This window comes from Microcaecilia unicolor, chromosome 2 (assembly GCF_901765095.1).
Source record: "Microcaecilia unicolor chromosome 2, aMicUni1.1, whole genome shotgun sequence".
NCBI classification, from domain to species: Eukaryota; Metazoa; Chordata; class Amphibia; order Gymnophiona; family Siphonopidae; genus Microcaecilia; species Microcaecilia unicolor.
The window spans coordinates 657,922,498-657,942,251 of record NC_044032.1 but is presented as its reverse complement, the minus strand read 5'-3'; the positions used below and the strand labels follow the sequence as shown (position 1 = coordinate 657,942,251).

The following is a 19,754-nucleotide window of genomic DNA, read 5'->3' as shown; positions in this document are numbered from 1 at the left end:
ATGGTTTTATGCAGCGGTTGTGTATTGGTATCAGGGGTCCTTGCACCTGCCATACCTCCCGTTGCGGCCCTGCCTTGCCCACAGCCTGAGGTGCAGCCTTCGATGCTTGTGTCGATTGCCACCCAAGCTGGTACCCCTCGACGTCGGTGGAGGAAGCTTCACTGGAGCCATGATGGTGTTATGGTATAAGCCAATCATCAGAATTAAATGTGTAGCATGATGTTGTGTTGGATCAGATACATATCTATACACCAATATATTTGTGCAGCTTTTAAAAAATATATATTTGACACTGCAGCAGAACTGGCTTTCATTCCAAAAGCCCTCTTCCCTCTCCCTTTGGGGAATATTTAAAAGACAAAGGTACTACTGACTCACCTCCCCCTTTAACAAAAGACTCCTCAAGTAAGAGACTGCCTCAAGGCTAAATTGACTCTCTTCCTCTGATCAAAACACCTGGCTGATCAACACAACAAATATAAAGGTATCCAGTAGAGGCAAGGAGACAAGCAGGTGGGAAAGGTATGAAATACAGCTACTAAAAACAAAGGACACCTGCTGGCCGTCCTAGACAAATCTTATCAGAATATCTATCACAGAGATTCAAGCAGGGAAAACCCTGCACTACAATAACCCATTTGTCAGTAAAATCCAGACAGCAAGTCTTGTGATGTCATAAGACATGAGACCAAGATACCACAATGCTTTGCAAATGCCCAAGGGTCGTGTGGAAACCAGGAATCCAGGACAAAGATCCACATGGCATGTCTTCCTGCAGCTTGCAAGAGTATAAAAGATAGAAGCTGTTCCAGACAAGTAGATGCTTCCCTTCAACTGCAACACAGATTCTTCTCTTCCTGGGACTTGTAGCCCACCTGCCTGCTATGAGGACCTTTTCTGCAAACATGTGCTTACCTAATGCTGTTCATACTATGTAACAAGGACTTGTAAGTAACATAACTTTTGATCTAGACCTGCTACCTTGCCTTACTTAAGCACAGATTATCTGTAAAGATCTGTAAGTTAACCTACCTGTTACTTTGTTCTATTTTATGCACAAATTCTCTGTTCTAAGATCCTTTTAAAAACCTACCTCTCGTGTGCAATTGTATATTAAATCAACCTTTTTGAAGCTAAAAATACGGTCTCTTTGTGTTCTGAGTATATGGTATCTTTTATATATACTTAATTTATTTAATTTATTGCAATTATTACCTTTGGTGATTGGTGGAGAAATTAATATCCTAAAACTTATAAATACAGCGCCTGCTCTTAAATTATAAACAGTAGCGAGTGCTCTAGAGCTCTTTCCCCAAGATAAATCATTTCTTGTAACAATGGGAGACTGCTTCTCAACGCTGCTCTCGAGGGCATGGTTCCTCGGCATTGAGCAGGTTTGGTCTTGGACATCTCATAGAGAGATACCGTCCGACACTGAGGAAGAGGTCTTATGGGATTCTCTCTCAGCCCTCCCCACCACTTAAAAGAAGATGGTTACCGCTGGAGAGTTTTTCATTCCCATCTTTGTTAAGGAAATGGCTGATGCCGTTCCATTTTCTTTAGAAGTGGAGGATGAGCCCAGGGCCAAGATGCTCAAGGTCCTGGACTACACGTCTCCCTCTAAGGAGGCTGTGACTGCCCCTCTCTACGAGATAACATACATAGTAGATGACAGCAAAGAAAGACCTGTACGGTCCATCCAGTCTGCCCAAGAAGATACTCAAGGAAGTCCTCGACAGGAACTTGGTGTCCCCTCTGTCGTTCCCTGTTGTGCCCGAGAAGATTGACACCCAGTATCGGTGGTTGATAATCAGTGCTTCAGTTGCCTCATGATTCCTGGTGGTGGAGTCTGCTCTCAAAGGAGCTAGGAGTTCTAGGGACTATGCCTTGGCACCCCCAGGCCGAGAAGCTAGAACTCTAAATTCTTTTGGGAGGAAGTTGTACTAGGCTTCAATGCTTATCTCCCGTATACAGTCTTACCAGCTCTTCACGAGCGTTTAATTTGAAACTCAGTGCGACAGCTGTTAGACTGGTGGATGCGCTCCCTCCAGAGCAGACCAAACCTTTTCGCCAGTTGGTCAAGCAGCAGAAGACATTTTGAAAGTTCGTGGGCAGGGATACTTACAACACTTTTGATGTGTCATCCAGGATCTCTACTGAAAGTATAGCAATGTGCAGACTCTCATGGCTGCGTATTTCTGACTTAGAACATTCTGTTCAACAGAGGTTGGCAGATACCCCTTGCCGGGGTGATAATCTTTTTGGAGAGAAGGTTGATGAGGTTGTAGACCAAATCAAGAAGCACACTGATACTCTTTCTTCTCTCTCCCACTGGGTGCCTTCTGCATCCACCTCCTCATCTAGGATGGTTTTTGGCAAGCTAAGGAGTGGTCCTTACTATTATTTTAGATGAAGGCACACTCCTTCAGCTCGTCAATCTAATCAGCCCCAGCATGCTCGTTCATGTCAACAGCGTGCGCCTAAGGCCCTTGCTGCTCCCCAGTCAAAGCAAGGGACGAGCTTGTGACTAGCTCCAGCATAGCTTAGCCACAGTAAAAGTGTCCATCCTGAATGACTTGCCGGTTGGGGGGGAGCTAAAATGTTTTAAACAAAGGTGGCTTCTTATAACCTCCGACCAGTTCTTCAAATAATCCATCTTGGATACACCCTCAGTTGGCTATTCAAACCTCCAAATTGCCCACCGACAGTTTTCTTTTATCGCTTAGCATAGGCAGGTACTTGCAGAGGAACTCTTCGCCCTTTTAAAGAGGCATGCAGTCGAACCTTTTCCACCAGGGGAATAAGGGCAGGGATTCTATTCCAGGTGCTTCCTTGTGCAGAAGACCTAAGTGCCCTGAACAAATTTCTAGTCCAAGAAAAGTTCAGGATGGTTTCCCTGGGCTCACTTTTCCCTATGATTCAGAAAAACGATTGGCTATGCTCTCTGAACTTAAAGGACGTATATACTCCTATCCTGATACTTCCTGCACTGGAAGTATCTTCACTTTCGGCTGGGAACACATCACTTTCAGTACTACGTTTTGCCTTTTGGCCTCGCATCAGCTCTCAGGGTCTTCACCAAATGTCTAGCGGTAGTTGCAATATTGCTTTGCAGACTGGGAGTCCATGTGTTCCCGTATCTCGACACTTGGCTGGTGAAGAGCATCTTGGAGGATGGTGCTCAGGAGTCCATTTGGATGACTATTTGGGTGTTAGAGCTACTAGGGTTTGTTTTAAACTACCCCCATGTCCCATCTGCACCCTCTCCAGCAATTGGAGTTCATAGGAACCTTGCTCGAGAGACAGAGGGTTCGAGTCTGTCTCCCGGAAATGAGAGCGGACAATCTTGTCGCCTTAGCATCCAAGGTTCGTGTCTCTCACCAGGTCAGAGCTCAGCAGATGTTGAGATTGTTGAGCCATATGGCTTCCACAGTGTACGTTACACCCATGACACCTCTTCACATGAGATTAGCTCAATGGACCCTGGCTTCTCAATTATATCAAGCCGCAGGAAGTCTTCAAGATGTCATTTAAGTGTCCCTATAGCTTGTTTGCTCTCTCCATTGCTGGGCAGTTTGATCCAGTTTGACTCTGGGACTTGCATTCTAAATTCCTCATCCACAAAAGGTGCTGCTGATGATGGATGCATCTCTTCTAGGATGGGGAGCTCATGTAAATAGGCTTCACACTCGAGGAGCTTGGTTCTCCCAGGAAATTAATCTTCAGATCAACCTCCTGGAGCTTCGTGCGATCTGGAACACTCTAAATCCTTTCAGAGATTGACTGTCTCGTCAAATTATTCTTATTCAAACAGTCAATCAGGTTGAAATGTATTACATCAACAAGCAGGGGGCACCAGATCACGCCCTCTGTGTCAGGAGGCTGTCCAGATGTGGCATTGGGCTTGCCACCCCGGCGTGTTCTTTTGAGCCACTTATCTGGCGCAAATACCCTAGCCGCTTTAGCCTTTCCTGATAAGGAAGTTGTCCCATCCCCTTTATTTTTTCACCCTTCTCTGTGCCTTGTCTCATTCCACTATATCTTTTTAAAGATGCAGTGACCAGAATTGAACACACTTTGAGGTGCAGTCGCACCATGGAGCGATACAAATTCATTATAATATCCTCATTTTTGTTTCCATTCCAAATAGCTTGAGAATCTGAACGTGGACAAAGCTATGGGTCTGGATGGGATACATCCCAGGGTACTGAGGGAGCTCAGAAGTCCTGGCGGGACCTCTTAAAGATTTATTTAATAGACCTTTAGAGACTGGAGAGGTTCTGCAGGATTGGAGACAAGCAGATGTTGTCCCTCTTCACAAAAGTGGAGACAGGGAAAAGTGGGAAACTGCAGCCCGGTAAGTCTCACATCAGTGGTAGGAAAATAATAGTTGCTGCTGAAAGAAAGGATAGTTAACTTTCTAGTAGCCAACGGGTTACAGTATCCGAGGCAACATGACTTTACCAAAGGAAATCCTGCCAAACTAATCCTAATGACTTCTTTGACTGGGTGACCAAAGAACTGGATGAAGAACGTGCGCTAGATGTAATCTACTTGGATTTCAGCTAAGCCTTTGATACAGTCCCCCACAGAAGACTCGTGAATAAGCTGAAAGGGCTGAACTTAGGACCGAAAGTGGTGAACTGGATAGGCAACTGGTTGATCGACAGGTGGCAGAGGGTGGTGGTAAACGGAATCCGCTCAGAGGAAAGCAAGGTGAGCAGTGGAGTTCCTCAGGGGTCGGTGCTGGGGCCGATTCTGTTTAATATATTTGTGAGGGATATTGCTAAAGGGTTGGAAGGAAAGGTTTGCCTTTTTACGGACGACACAAAGATAGCCAATAGAGTGGATACTCTGGAGGGAGTTGAAACAATGAGAAGGGATCTCCAAATGTTAAAAGAATGGTCGAGGGTCTGGCAGTTAAAATTTAATCAATTTTGCCTATGCTGGAAGAAAAAATGATTTAAATCTACTGAACCCCGTCCTCAAGAATTCAAATAATTTAAGCTCAGTATTTGATAACCTTAATAATTAAAGTGAAATAAAATGTGCTCAATTCTTTTGTATTCTTACCATTACATCCCCATGGAAACGTGGTAGAATCAGAGGAACCAAACAAAAAAAAACAGCACCACGGGCCTTTAAAATAAAACACAGTTCTTTAATGAATGAGCCTTGACAAAAAGACCCGACACGGGCCGTGTTTCGGTGACTAGCACCTGCGTCAGGGGTCTACATAGAATACAAAACACAGAAATAATATATTTTTAAAAATTTTTTAACACATAATGAATAAAACCAAAGATTAATATTTAGACTCATCAAGCATACATATATAAGCCTATATAAACACCTAAAGCATTTAATATTTTAACATTCTCATATATTATATAGTAATTTGAAAATAATGGATAATTAATCAAAACAAAAATGGTAATTCACCACAGTGATGACATGGAAAACTTGGGGAATAACTCGAATATATTCCTCTACAATATATTATTCCTTACTTTTGGACAAATTTTTTTTTCATCTAATATAATAAAACGCACCCTCAACGTTCTGAGGACAACGTTCTGTGAAGCCGTGAAGCCCTGAAGCCTTGAAGCCATCTGACGTCACTCCCAGGCTGAAGGGTTCGTGGATTCGTGGTGTGAAGCCTTCAAGCCAGCCAGCCGTCCCTGCCCCGCCCTCGCCTCAAACCAAACAAATCCGGAAGCGGAACACAGCGAAGGGAAGGCTAGACGTTGGGAGTGCCGCCTCCTTCCCTGACGCTTCGCTGCACGAACCGCCACGGAGGTAAAGTTAAAACGAAGAAGAAAAAAAAAAAAGGATGCATGGATGCGAACGGGGGGGGGGGGCATGGATGCGAAGGGGGGGATGCATGGATGCGAAGGAGGGGGGCATGGATGCGAAGGGGGGAGGGAGAAGAGGGCGGGCCAGGCTGGGACATGGGAGAGAGAGGAGCATGGATGCGAGGGGGGGGTCATGGAAGGGAGAGAGGGGACTTGCTGGAAAAGGATGAATGGAGGCGGCAGGGGACAGAGGAGCATGGATGGGCATGGATTGGGAGGGCAGGGCTCAGGGAGAGAGGGGAATTACTGGAAATGGATGAATGGAGGGGGCAGGGGACAGAGGAGCATGGATGGGCATGGATTGGGAGGGCAGGACTAAGGGAGAGAGGGAATTTGCTGGATAGGGATGAATAGAGGGGACAGATGGGCATGGATGGATATGGATTGCAGGACAGGCCTCAGGTAGAGAGGGCAATTGCTGGATAGGGAAAAATGGAGGGGCCAGGTGACAGATGAGCATGGATTGGAAGGGCAGGACTCAGGGAGAGGGAAATTGCTGGATAGGGATGAATAGAGGGGACAGATGGGCATGGATGGATATGGATTGCAGGGCAGGCCTCAGGCAGAGAGGGGAAATGCTGGATAGGGAAAAATGGAGGGGCCAGGTGACAGGAGCATGGATGGGCATGGATTGGAAGGGCAGGACTCAGGGAGAGGGGAATTGCTGGATAGGGATGAATGGAAGGGACAGATGGGCATGCGTGGATATGCATTGCAGGGCAGGCCTCAGGCAGAGAGGGGAAATGCTGGATAGGGAAAAATGGAGGGGCCAGGTGACAGAGGAGCATGGATGGGCATGGATTGGAAGGGCAGGACTCAGGGAGAGGGGAATTGCTGGATAGGGATGAATGGAGGGGACAGATGGGCATGGATGGATATGGATTGCAGGGCAGGCCTCAGGCAGAGAGGGGAAATGCTGGATAGGGAAAAATGGAGGGGCCAGGTGACAGAGGAGCATGGATGGGCATGGATTGGAAGGGCAGGACTCAGGGAGAGGGGAATTGCTGGATAGGGATGAATGGAGGGGACAGATGGGCATGGATGGATATGGATTGCAGGGCAGGCCTCAGGCAGAGAGGGGAAATGCTGGATAGGGAAAAATGGAGGGGCCAGGTGACAGAGGAGCATGGATGGGCATGGATTGGAAGGGCAGGACTCAGGGAGAGGGGAATTGCTGGATAGGGATGAATGGAGGGGACAGATGGGCATGGATGGATATGGATTGCAGGGCAGGCCTCAGGCAGAGAGGGGAAATAAATGCTGGATAGGAATGAATGGAGGGGGCAGGTGACAGAGAAACATGGATGGCCATGGATTGGGAGGGCAGGGCTCAGGGAGAGAGGGGAATTGCTGGAAAAGGATGAATGGAGGGGGCAGGGGACAGATGGCCATGGATTGGGAGGGCACGGCTCACTCTCTCTCTCATATACAATGTCTTTCTGACTCTCACTCTCACACACTCTGTCTCACACAGTATCACATTCACTCTCTATGTGCCACACAGTCACTCACACACTCGCTTGGTCTCATACACACACTCTCTCTCACACTGTCTCACATACACACTTGCACACACTCTCATTCTCACACACACACTCTCTCACAAACACACTCACACCCAGACTCACTCTCTCTCTCACACACTCACACTTTCACTCTGACTCTCAAACAGTCACTCTCACATACACTCTCACAAACATACACACTCCAAGGAAAACCTTGCTAGCGCCCGTTTCATTTGTGTCAGAAACGGGCCTTTTTTACTAGTATATTAATAATATATGTTTTAAATGCTTATTTTAATTATTTATAAATAATACTGGCTATAACTAAATTTCATAGTCATAAAAGCTTAAACTAACAAAGGTCAAAAATATATTTTTTTAAACATTTAAAAATGTACAATAAATTTCAAACATTACACTGATAATATTATAAACCTTCAAAAACATTCAAATCAGCACAGAAATGAATAAATATATAAATCTTCTACGGGTCTTCTATTATTTTTTGGAGCTCTGGGTACATTTGTTTCGTTATCTGCCAATTACAATTAATTATGTAAATTTTATTTGTAACTGCTAATGGTATTTTAGCTAGTGACAAAATACCTTTAAAATTTGCATTTATTTTATTTGCCAATCACAATTAATTATACAAATGGCATCTTGAATAGTGACAAAAGGTTAACAGGCTTTTATTTACTTATTGTTTGGAGCTCTGGGTACACTTGTTTTGCTATATACCAATTTTATCTGTAACTGCTAACGCTACTTTAGTCAATGAATAAAATACTTTTGAGTTTATTCATCTTAACTGCCAATTGCAATCAATTATGCAAATGGCGTTTTGAATAGTGACAATGTTTTTTTTTTTTAATTAAGATCAAGTAATGCCACTAGATATTATAGTTTTGGCTTTTTCATATTTGAAGATTTATATATTCATTTCTGTGCTGATTTGAATGTTTTTGAAGGTTTATAATATTAGTGTAATGTTTGAAATTTATTGTACATTTTAAAATGTTTTAAAAAAAAATATTTTTGACCTTTCCGTTTAAGCTTTTATGAATATGAAATTTAGTTATAGCCAGTATTATATAATATGACCTTTTTATAAAATATATTATAAATAATTAAAATAAGCGTTTTAAACATATATTACATAGTAACATAGTAGATGACGGCAGAAAAAGACCTGCATGGTCCATCTAGTCTGCCCAAGATAAACTCATATCTTGAATTTGTACCTGTCTTTTTCAGGGCACAGACCGTATAAGTCTGCCCAGCAGTATTTCCCGCCTCCCAACCACCAGTCCCGTCTCCCATCACTGGCTCTGGTACAGACCGTATAAGTCTGCCCTCCCCTATCCTAGCCTCCCAACCACCAACCCCTCTTCCCCCCCACCTGCTCCGCCACCCAATTTCAGCTAAGCTTCTGAGGATCCATTCCTGCTGCACAGGATTCCTTTATGCATATCCCACGCATGTTTGAATTCCGTTATCGTTTTCATCTCCACAACCTCCCGCGGGAGGGCATTCCAAGCATCCACCACCCTCTCCGTGAAAAAATACTTCCTGACATCTTTTTTTAGTCTGCCCCCCTTCAATCTCATTTCATGTCCTCTCGTTCTACCGCCTTCCCATCTCCTGAAAAAATGTTTTTGGGGGTTAATACCTTTCAAGTATTTGAACGTCTGTATCATATCACCCCTGTTCCTCCTTTCCTCCAGGGTATACATGTTCAGGTCAGCAAGTCTTTGGTCATACGTCTTGGAATGCAAATCCCATACCATTCTCGAAGCTTTTCTTTGCACCGCTTCCATTTTTTTAACATCCTTCGCAAGGTACGGCCTCCAAAACTGAACACAATACTCCAGGTGGGGCCTCACCAACGACTTGTACAGGGGCATCAACACTTCCTTTCTTCTGCTGATCACACCTCTCTATACAGCCTAGCAACCTTCTCGCTACGGCCACCGCCTTGTCACACTGTTTCGTCGCCTTCAGATCCTCGGATACTATCACCCCAAGATCCCTCTCCCCCTCAGTAGCTATCAGACTCTCCCCGCCTAACACATACATCTCTCGTGGGTTTCTACTCCCTAAATGCATCACTTTGCATTTCTTCGCATTGAATTTTAATTGCCAAACCTCAGACCATTCTTCTAGCTTCCTCAGATCCCTTTTCATGCTTTCCACTCCCTCCCGGGCGTCCACTCTGTTGCAAATCTTAGTATCATCCGCAAATAGGCAAACTTTACCTTCTAACCCTTCGGCAATGTCACTCACAAATATATTGAACAGAATCGGCCCCAGCACCGATCCCTGAGGCACTCCGCTACTCACCTTTCCCTCCGAACGAACTCCATTTACCACCACCCTCTGTCGTCTGTCCGTCAACCAGTTCCTAATCCAGTTCACCACTTCGGGACCTATCTTCAGCCCATCTAGTTTATTTAAGAGCCTCCTGTGAGGAACCGTGTCAGAAGCTTTGCTAAAATCTAAGTAGATTACGTCTATAGCACGTCGATGATTCAATTCTCCAGTTACCCAATCAAAGAATTCAATGAGATTGTTTGGCACGATTTCCCTCTGGTAAAACCATGTTGTCTCGGATCTTGCAGCTTGTTGGCTTCTAGGAAATTCACTATCCTTTCCTTCAGCATGGCTTCCATTACTTTTCCAATAACCGAAGTGAGGCTTACTGGCCTGTAGTTTCCAGCTTCTTCCCTATCACCACTTTTGTGAAGAGGTACCACCTCCGCCGTTCTCCAGTCCCTCGGAACCTCTCCCGTCTCCAAGGATTTATTAAACAAATATTCTGGGGTGGATCCCGTCCGGTCCCATGGCTTTGTCCACCTTTAGCTTTCCAAGTTGTTGATGCACACTCTCTTCCGTGAACGGTGCTATATCCATTCCATTCTCAGGTGTACTTTTTCCAGTCCCTCGCGGTCCTTCTCCAGGATTTTCTTCAGTGAAAACCGAACAAAAGTATCTATTTAGTAAATTGGCTTTTTCTTCATCATTATCTACATAGCGGTTCGCTGTATCTTTTAGTCTCACAATTCCCTTTTTAGTCCTTCTTTCACTAATATACCTGAAGAAATTTTTGTCGCCCCTCCTTACATTTCTAGCCATTTGTTCTTCCGCTTGCGCCTTCGCCAGACGTACCTCTCTCTTGGCTTCTTTCAGTTCATCCGGTATTCCTCCCCGTGTTCCTCTTCTTGAGATTTTCTATATTTCTGGAACGCCAACTCTTTAGCCTTTATTTTCTCAGCCACTTGCTTGGAGAACCATATCGGTTTCCTTTTCCTCTTGCTATTATTTACTCTCCTTACATAAAGGTCTGTGGCCCTATTTATTGCTTCTTTCAGCCTGGACCATTGCATTGTCCAAAAGTAAGGAATAATTGACTGTAGAGGAATATATTCAAGTTATTCCCCAAGTTTTCCACGTCATCACTGTGGTGAGTTACCATTTTTGTTTTGATTAATTATCAATTTATTTTCAAATTACTATATAATAATATATGAGAATGTTAAAATATTAAATGCTTTGGGTGTTTATATAGGCTTATATATGCATGCTTGATGAGTCTAAATATTAATCTTCGGTTTTATTCATTATATGTTAAAACATTTTTAAAAATATATTATTTCTGTGTTTTGTATTCTATGTAGACCCCTGACACAGGTGCTAGTCACCGAAACACGGCCCGTGTTGGGTCTTTTTGTCAAGGCTCATTCATTAAAGAACTGTGTTCCATTTTTAAAGGCCCGTGGTGCTGTTTTTTTTGTTTGGACTTTAGTTTGTACTTCGTTCCCTCTCTTTTGTTATATCCAGAATCAGAGGAACCATCATTGCACATTTAGGTGTTCCAATATGTTAATCCATGATATGTACATGCACAACTGCCTCCAGTGGCAGGGTGATAGACTGTGCATATGTATAAACCTTCTCACCTTGGTGAGTAGCAATCAATTATAACATATACGTAGACTTAAAATGAACTACATGCAATGCACAATGTGTAAATGTTATGCTAAAATTAACTAAATAATGAAACATGCTTGGCAATTACCTCTTTTGCATGTAAACATGAGTACTTATCTGCTAATGAGAAACCTCACTGATGATTGCCATGTTCGTTTTGATAGTATGTATATTACTCTGATTCCATCTTCCCCTTAGGAGTATCTATCCCCTGACTTAGTGAAAACATTTTCTGGATTCCAACGCTCCGAACCGCTCACCCTCGTATAACATCTAATCCCCTTGACTCTGGCCAAGTTTTGCTGTTTCTCCCTCAAAAGGGGAACCTATACATGAATATAAATTTCTCTGAATAAACCATCACTGTATAAACTTTTCATTGAACACATAATTCTGAAATACTTTTTCAAGCTACTCACAAATTGAAATCTCCAAACTTCTTTCGGTCAAACACCCCAACGGGTGCCCATTGCTCTGCCCACACTAAGCGTGATACATCCTATACCAACTCTTTCGCACTCCTTTTAAACCTGGCTGTTGGTCATGTCCTATTCCCTCCTACTTCTTTTTTACAACCACTCAGTCTCTATTTAATCCACAGAGCTGGATGGTGTGGTGTCCCAGGAGAAGATGAACCATTCTTATCTCCCAGAGGACCATCCCTGTTTAAAACAACCCGTAACAGAACCGTATATTGTAACTCCGCTATTGCATGTTTCCTTGTCATCCAGCAGATGAAGCCATTACGTATGGGTTATGTCCATCAACCAGCAGGGGAGATAGAGAGCACTCAAACTCTCTCAGTGCCCTCTTGGCCAGCCAGCTCCACTGCCTCTTCATTATTCTCTATCTCCCCTAGCAGGGTGGCTGCAGCTTCTGCGAGCTCCAGAAAAATCTGCCGGGAGGTGGTTCCTGGCTTGCCAGTTGTTAACCGGGGTGTTGGAGGCTATAGCAGCTTCACTTTAAAGGCACATAGGTTAGCCCTTTCCCTGCCTTACCCATACCTCCGTGGATGTGGACATATTGCATTGCTTTCCCTGTCCTTACCCACCAACAGTGGATGCAGGCATATAGGTTCGCCCTTTCCCTGCCTTTCCCACTCATCTGAGCCTCCGGAGTTTTCAATACCTCTGCTTTCCTCACAGCGTTAAAAAAAAAAAAAGTTGCGTCGCGTTTTTAAACGCAGAGACGCTGGAACAGAGGTTTTTGACCTGATTTTCAGCAGGATCGTAGTTGTACGCTAGATCCTTTGAGGTAAGAGTGTTTTCCAACTCCTCCGGGGTGGGCCCGCGATCGGGGCGATTTTGGTGCGAAACCGCCATTTTGGATTTTACCGCCTTTCTTCGGCGATGGCTGCGGACAATCTAAAGCGCTGTTCCTCTTGTGGCAAGCGCAAATCAGCCGCAGGGCTCTGTAAATCGTGCTGTACAGGTGTAGGAGTCGGCCTGAGCATGGCGAGCGATGTTTCTTCCCGCTCTGAGCTGGCAGCGGGCGCCATTTTGCTTACACCGCATGGCGCGGCCTCCGTGGACACGGAGAGACCTGAGCCGGGTGGGGCACCTCGAGATGAGGTTATTTCAGGAGTGGCTAGCACCGGACAGGATTTGGGTGCCCAGGGTGAGATTTTCTCCCCGGATTTTGTGCTTTTGCTGCATAAAGCATACATGATGAAAAGAGCCCTCCCTCAAGGGTCGCCTGAGGCCCCTCTGATTGCCCCCCTGATGGATTCTGGCCTGGGACTCCCCAGTGAGGTTTTCCCGGATGATTGGCCCAAAGATAAGCGTAGAAGGGTTAATTCCCCTTCGAATTGTGGTGCACCTTCTCCCCCCCCCCCCCCCCCCCCCCCCCCCCCCCCCCCCCCCCCCCCCCCCCCCCCCGTGGTCGGGGTGTGAGGATTCGGAGAACTCTGACAGACGTTCTTGGTCTGAGGAACTGGAGTCAGGTGCGGATTTACCACAGGATCTGGATGATTCCTCCGCGGTGAGGATTTTCCACCGTGACGAGCTGCCAGCGCTTATTTCAGATACCCTGCAGGCCCTCTCGATTGAAGATCCTGACAGTGGCATGGCCTCCTCGGGTAATCCCAGGATGGCTAGTACCAGAAAGCTGCTCGGGCCTTCCCTTTGCATGTCTCCATCCTAGAGCTTGTTTCGGCTCAGTGGGCTGACCCCGAGGGACCTTTGAGAGTTTCCAGGCTATGGGGCAGTTATACCCTCTGCGTGAGGGACATATGGCTCGTTTTCAAATGCCTACAGTGGATGCCCTAGTCACTGCGGTGACAAAGAGAACTACCCTCCCTGTTGAAGGAGGTGTTGCCCTGAAGGACGTTCAAGACCGTAGGCTGGAGACAGCATTGAAACGGTCCTTTGAAATTGCAGGACTCACTGTTCGGGCGTCTGCATGCAGCTGTTATGCTGCTAGAGCCTGCCTAGCTTGGCTGCAACAGGCAGTGGCACAGCCCGGAGATGGAGCGGAGCCCTTCTTGGATGTGGCTCCGTGGATGGAGGTGGCCTTGTCCTTTCTGGCTGATGCCCTTTATGACCTTGTCAGAGCTTCGGCTAAACGAATGGCAGTAGCAGTGGCGGCTCGCCGTCGTCTGTGGCTATGACACTGGGCAACGGACATGGCCTCTAAGCAAAGGTTGGTGAAGTTGCCTTTTCAAGGACTTCTCCTATTTGGTGAGGAGTTGGAGAAAATTGTGAAAGGCCTGGGTGATCCAAAACCCTAGCGCTTGCCCGAAGATAGGCAGAGGCCTTCCTCTAAGGGCCAGACGGTCCACTCCTTGTACAGACCTTCCGTGAAGCTAGAAGGTACCGCCCGGGGCGTTCGGCTGGGTTCACTTCACGTGCCCGTGGTCAGCAGAGGAACTCCTTTCGCTCGGACAAGCGTTCCGCAGCTGGTGGCTCAAGGCCAGGAGTTCAGGGGCGTCCCTCTCAATGATGGTGCGCCGGCCCTCTCCTCGATGCCTGTCATCGGAGGACGACTTTCCCTCTTTGCCAAGTAGTGGGCCGAGATTTCCTCAGATCAGTGGGTTCTGGACCTGATCAGAGATGGATACAGAATAGAATTCAACGCCCCAGTAAGAGACGTGTTTGTGGAGTCCCGATGCGGTTCTGCCGTCAAACGGGCGGCGGTGGAGGAGACTTCACAAGGTCTGATTCAGTTAGGGGCGGTGACCCCGGTGCCTCCCGCCGAGCACGGCTGCGGCCAATACTTCATCTACTTTGTGGTGCCGCGAAAAGGTGGGTCCTTTCGCCCTATTCTGGACTTAAAGGAAGTGAACAAGTCCCTGAGAGTGCGGCTTTTCCACATGGAATCCCTGCGCTCCGTCATTGCGACGGTTCAGCCAGGAGAGTTTCTCACGTCTCTAGACCTGAAAGAAGCTTACTTGCACATTCCGATTTGGTCCCCGCACCAGAAGTTTCTGAGGTTTGCGGTGTTGGGAAAACATTTCCAGTTCAGGGCCTTGCCTTTTGGCCTCGCCACAGCTCCCCGAACCTTTTCGAAGGTAATGGTGGTGGTAGCTGCTTTTCTCAGGCGAGAAGGTATCAGGGTTCACCCGTACCTAGACGACTGGCTCATCAGAGCAGACTCTGCTACAAGCTACAGCCAGAGTGGTCTCAGTACTGCAATCTCTAGGCTGGGTCGTCAATATGGCCAAAAGTCACCTGACCCCTTCACAATCTCTAGAATTTTTAGGGGCCAGGTTCGACACAGTCTCGGGCTATGTGATTCTACCCGAGCTAAGGCGGTGCAAGCTTCAGAATCAGGTCCGTCTGCTCCTGGGGATGCCCCGCCCGCGAGCTTGGGACATTGTCCAGCTGCTGGGATCGATGACAGCCACGATGGAAGTGGTACCCTGGGCGAGAGCGCACCTGAGACCGCTACAGTATTCCCTACTCCAGAGGTGGTCTCCAATTTCTCAGGATTACCAATGCAGACTTACTTGGCTCCCTGCGGCCCGACTCAGCATGGAGTGGTGGCTCTCGGACAGCATGCTGCGGCGAGGAATGCTGCTGACGCTCCCCATTTGGTGCCTAGTGGTAACGGATGCCAGCCTGAAGGGCTGGGGCGCACATTGCAAGGGGAAGCATGCCCAGGGTCTATGGACACCCGAGGAGTCGGAGTGGTCCATCAACCGCCTAGAGTTGAAAGCGGTGTTTCAGGCGCTTCTGGCCTTTCAAGTGACCCTGGAAGGATTGGCTGTCAGAGTGATGTCGGACAACACGACAACAGTGGCCTATATAAATCGTCAAGGCGGAACAAGGTGCAGAGCACTAACCGCGCAGGCCGAACTGATTTGCCACTGGGCCGAGCTGCATCTTCAGTGTCTGTCGGCAGTTCATATTGCAGGTCAGAGCAATGTGCAGGCCGATTATCTGAGCAGGCATCAGATCGATCCAGCAGAATGGAATCTGGCAGACGAAGTTTTCCTGCAGATCTGTGCCAAATGGGGCAAGCCCGTGATGGATCTCATGGCGACCAGTTCCAATGCCAAAGTCCCGTGCTTCTTCAGCAGACGGAGAGATCCTCGCTCGGCGGGGTTGGATGCCTTGGCTCAACCCTGGCCTCCGGGTCTACTTTATGTGTTTCCCCCGTGGCCCTTGATAGGGCGCCTGCTCTTGCGGATTCGGCTGCACCCAGGAGAAGTGGTCCTCATCGCCCCGGATTGGCCAAGGAGACCTTGGTATGCTGACCTCCGACAGATGCTCTTGCAAGCTCCTCTGCCGTTACCTCTAGTACCGAACCTGTTGACTCAGGGTCCGGTAACCATGGAGGACGCCTGCCGCTTTGGTCTTACGGCATGGCTATTGAGAGGGCGCAATTGAGGGATAAAGGTTATTCCAATAAAGTAATTACCACTCTCCTGCAAGCCCGCAAGCGGTCCACTTCCGTAGCTTTTGCTAGGATTTGGTGCCTGTTTGAGTCTTGGTGTGCTTCCAGAGCCATAGCACCAATGCGGGCTCCTGTCTCGCCGATTCTGGACTTTTTGCAGGAAGGTGTACAAAAAGGCTTGGCCTATAATTCCCTGTGGGTGCAAGTGGCAGCTTTGGCCTCCCTTCGTGGTAAGGTAGGAGGCGTGTCTTTGGCTGCTCACCCAGATGTGGCACGGTTTCTTAGAGGGGTGCTTTGGCTCCGACCTCCCGTGTGAGCACCCTGTCCAGCTTGGAACCTGGGGCTAGTTTTGAAAGCCCTGCAGGCATCTCCTTTCGAGCCGCTTCGGCGAGTATCGGAGAAAGATTTGACACTGAAGGCCGTTTTTCTGGTGGCCATTACCTCGGTGAGACGGGTGTCAGAGCTCCAGGCGCTGTCCTGTAGAGACCCGTTTCTGCAATTTTCAGAGTCCGGAGTCACGGTTCAGACCGTGCCTTCCTTTATGCCCAAGGTGGTTTCAGCATTTCACCTAAACCAGCCTATTTTTCTTGCCCTCTTTTTCAGAGGAAGAGTTTCCAGAATCTTTTGGGCAGCTGCACCTTTTGGATGTGCGCAGGACTCTGCTGCAGTATCTGCGAGTTACTATCTCTTTCAGGACTTCGGATCATCTGTTTGTTTTGCTATCAGGTTCTCGCAGAGGGTCTCCAGCGTCTAAGGCCACTATTGCCTGCTGGCTCAAAGAAACTATCTTTTCAGCTTATCTGCTGGCCGGCCGGGTTCCGCCTGTAGCCTTTAAGGTGCAAAGCTCTCCTTTGCCAGACATTACAGGCTGGATGTGGCTGCCAGAAGGGATGCGCGTTTTGGAGCACAAGTGCTAGCGCGTGGTGTGGCTTGTTCCCACCCTATCTAGGGATTGCTTTGTTACATCCCATACGTAATGGCTTCATCTGCTGGATGACAAGGAAGGGAAAATTAGGTTCTTACCATGATAATTTTCTTTCCTTTAGTCATAGCAGATGAAGCCATGAGCCCTCCCTGTTTGATTGTCAGTATGCGGTAAATCTGTTTTTTCAGGTTCTGTTCTAATTTCCTGAAGTTCCTTCCTTGGGAGAAAGTTGGAAAACAATCTTCAGGATTCATGTTCAGTTTAACTTTAGGAGGATGAGTTCATTTCCTCCAGTGTGTTGGGAGGATGTGTGATTCCCTCCAGGAGGTGCGTGTGTTCCCCTCCACTTTTACAATGAGGAGGATGAGTTTATTCCTTCCAGGAGGATGTGCATTCCCTCCTTTATGAGTTCATGCCCTTGTGATGGGCCATCATTCGCTGTGAGGAAAGCTCTTGTGATTCCCATTGCGGTTTGCCATACTGCTTTGGAAGCTTCAAATACTGAAGAGGCAGTGGAGCTGGCTGGCCAAGAGGGCACTGAGAGAGTTTGAGTGCTCTCTATCTCCCCTGCTGGTTGATGGACATAACCCATACGTAATGGCTTTATCTGCTATGACTAAAGGAAAGAAAATTATCATGGTAAGAACCTAATTTTCCCTTACACTCCTTCCAGTGCTCTGATAAAGGCGTTTCGGATTTGACAAGTTTTAATATTACTGATATGTTCTCCTGTACGGATTTTGATCTTTCGCATTGTTTGACCAATGTAGAATAACCCACTTGGGCACTATATGTAGTACACCACTCCCGTAGAGGTAGTCTGTCCTGCTCCTTACGTGAAAATACCAGGAGCTGTGGAGCACCTGAACTCTTTCATCCTGCACAACATATTGGCAATATAGGCCGCTTCTCTGCACTATTGCCTCATCCACACATTGAGACTCTGAAGCTCTTCGGAAAATGCTACCCTAGAGGTTCTGGGTTTCAGCTTTGTACCTAAGAGCCTAAATTTGGCTTCCAGAACCTCCCCCACATTTTCCTATATCATTGGTATCAACATGTTCTGACTGGCCAGGGGGTTGCTTTGGGTTTCTAAGTGATGACATCACAGCTCAGTTCTCAGTCTCCATCTACTCGCAGGATAGCACACAACTAAGTGTTTGGACTAGTCTGGAGGGACTCAAGGGAAAAAAATTAGCAGGTAATAACTAATTTACCCTTCCATTCAGTTTAACATCTCACTACTGTCTAGGGGATGTGCCTTGAAGAGATGATGTATTTGTTCTACAAGAACTTATAAATTCATAGTCTTTTCTTCCAATTATATTTCCATTCAGATTCCCCTAAGAATCCAAAGGATAAACTTAGAATAGAGTCATCCTCTTTTACGGGACTTCCCACTTCTTTTGCCAGTTGATCCATTGTTGATGTAGAAAGAGAAGTTGCTTACCTGTAACTGGGGGTTTCCATAGACAACAGAATAAATCATGAATCAACTTCCTAGCAAGGTTGGTCGGTGCCTTTAAAGCTCTGAAACAGACAGAGGGAGTCATTACATATAGTGGCACTGCAAGAAGGTATACAGAAGCTTGAAGAGCTATCTTTTTTACACCTTCAGATGACAGCACTCATGAATAACATTTTTGAGAGCCACATTGAACCTGATTTGATTGGGATAATGTGGGATATAAATGAAATAAATGTATGTATGAATAACCCCTGAACAGGTAAGCAGCTTTGCTTTTCTGTGAAACATGCTGTTCTCCTTTTCCAGAGGTTCACAGGGCACTTGAGTGTGGCACTCTGCAAAATGCAGAATCATAGAGATTTATTTTTTTTCCTGTTTGAAAGGGTATACTATCTTTAGTAGTATAAACTCTGGAAGCCTTTCAACTTGCCTAACTTTGTCAGTGAAATGAAACGATGTCTTTAGTTTTATAGTTTGAATGTTTTAACTTGTAAAAAGGAAAGTGTTATGCTCTCATCAACTAATGCTTATGTAGTTCGATTAGGTCATGTCGATCAAAGGGAGAAGATAAAAGACATTTCCAGAGAGTGCGCTCGGAAAGCAGTTGATTTAAAGAACCTTACATCTTCTCAAAGAAAAGTGCTGGAAAGAGGACAGAGGAAAGATCTTGTGATACATAGAGGTGAGTTTGTTATACATTTACTCAAATAGCACAGATTGAATGTCTATTAATTCTAAATAAGAGGAGCTTTGGGTTAAGCATACAGGTATGTTAGAACTCCATATGTGTATTCACCAGGTGAATTTATTTCCTTATCCTGCTAGACCAGTCTAGATGGCTTGATTGTGTCCCCCCAACCAACAGATGGAGGTAGAACTGAAATCTTCCAGTGACCTAACAGGTATAATGGCTGGTGTAGTCCTGGTGCACTCCAGTTTTCTATGCCTCCAGCAGATGGTGTAGATTGGGCAGGTTGATGTTAGACCTAACTCCTTGGGTCACGGTCCACAGCCTTAAGTTTTGGAGTTTGGTAGTTCCTTGGCTGGTTGCTCCTGACATTTGGACTACACCCCTTACCCACAGTTGAGCTAGGAGGACCCCAGTGCATCTGTAGAGCCTTATAGTACAATTTATGGCGAGCTGTTCCTTTGGCTTTATTTCTCCAGCAGTTTGC

The 19,754-nt window shown here is 46.5% G+C and overlaps 1 protein-coding gene across 1 annotated transcript in view; it reads left to right on the top strand.

Annotated features, from left to right (window-relative positions):
- USP53 (ubiquitin specific peptidase 53) overlaps nt 1–19,754 on the top strand; it is a 298,888-nt gene that overhangs the window by 261,262 nt on the left and 17,872 nt on the right. Inside the window, exon 9 of the mRNA XM_030192265.1 lies at nt 19,115–19,261. Within this exon, the coding sequence (XP_030048125.1) occupies nt 19,115–19,261 (147 nt within the window). The remainder of the gene's footprint in view (nt 1–19,114; nt 19,262–19,754) is intronic.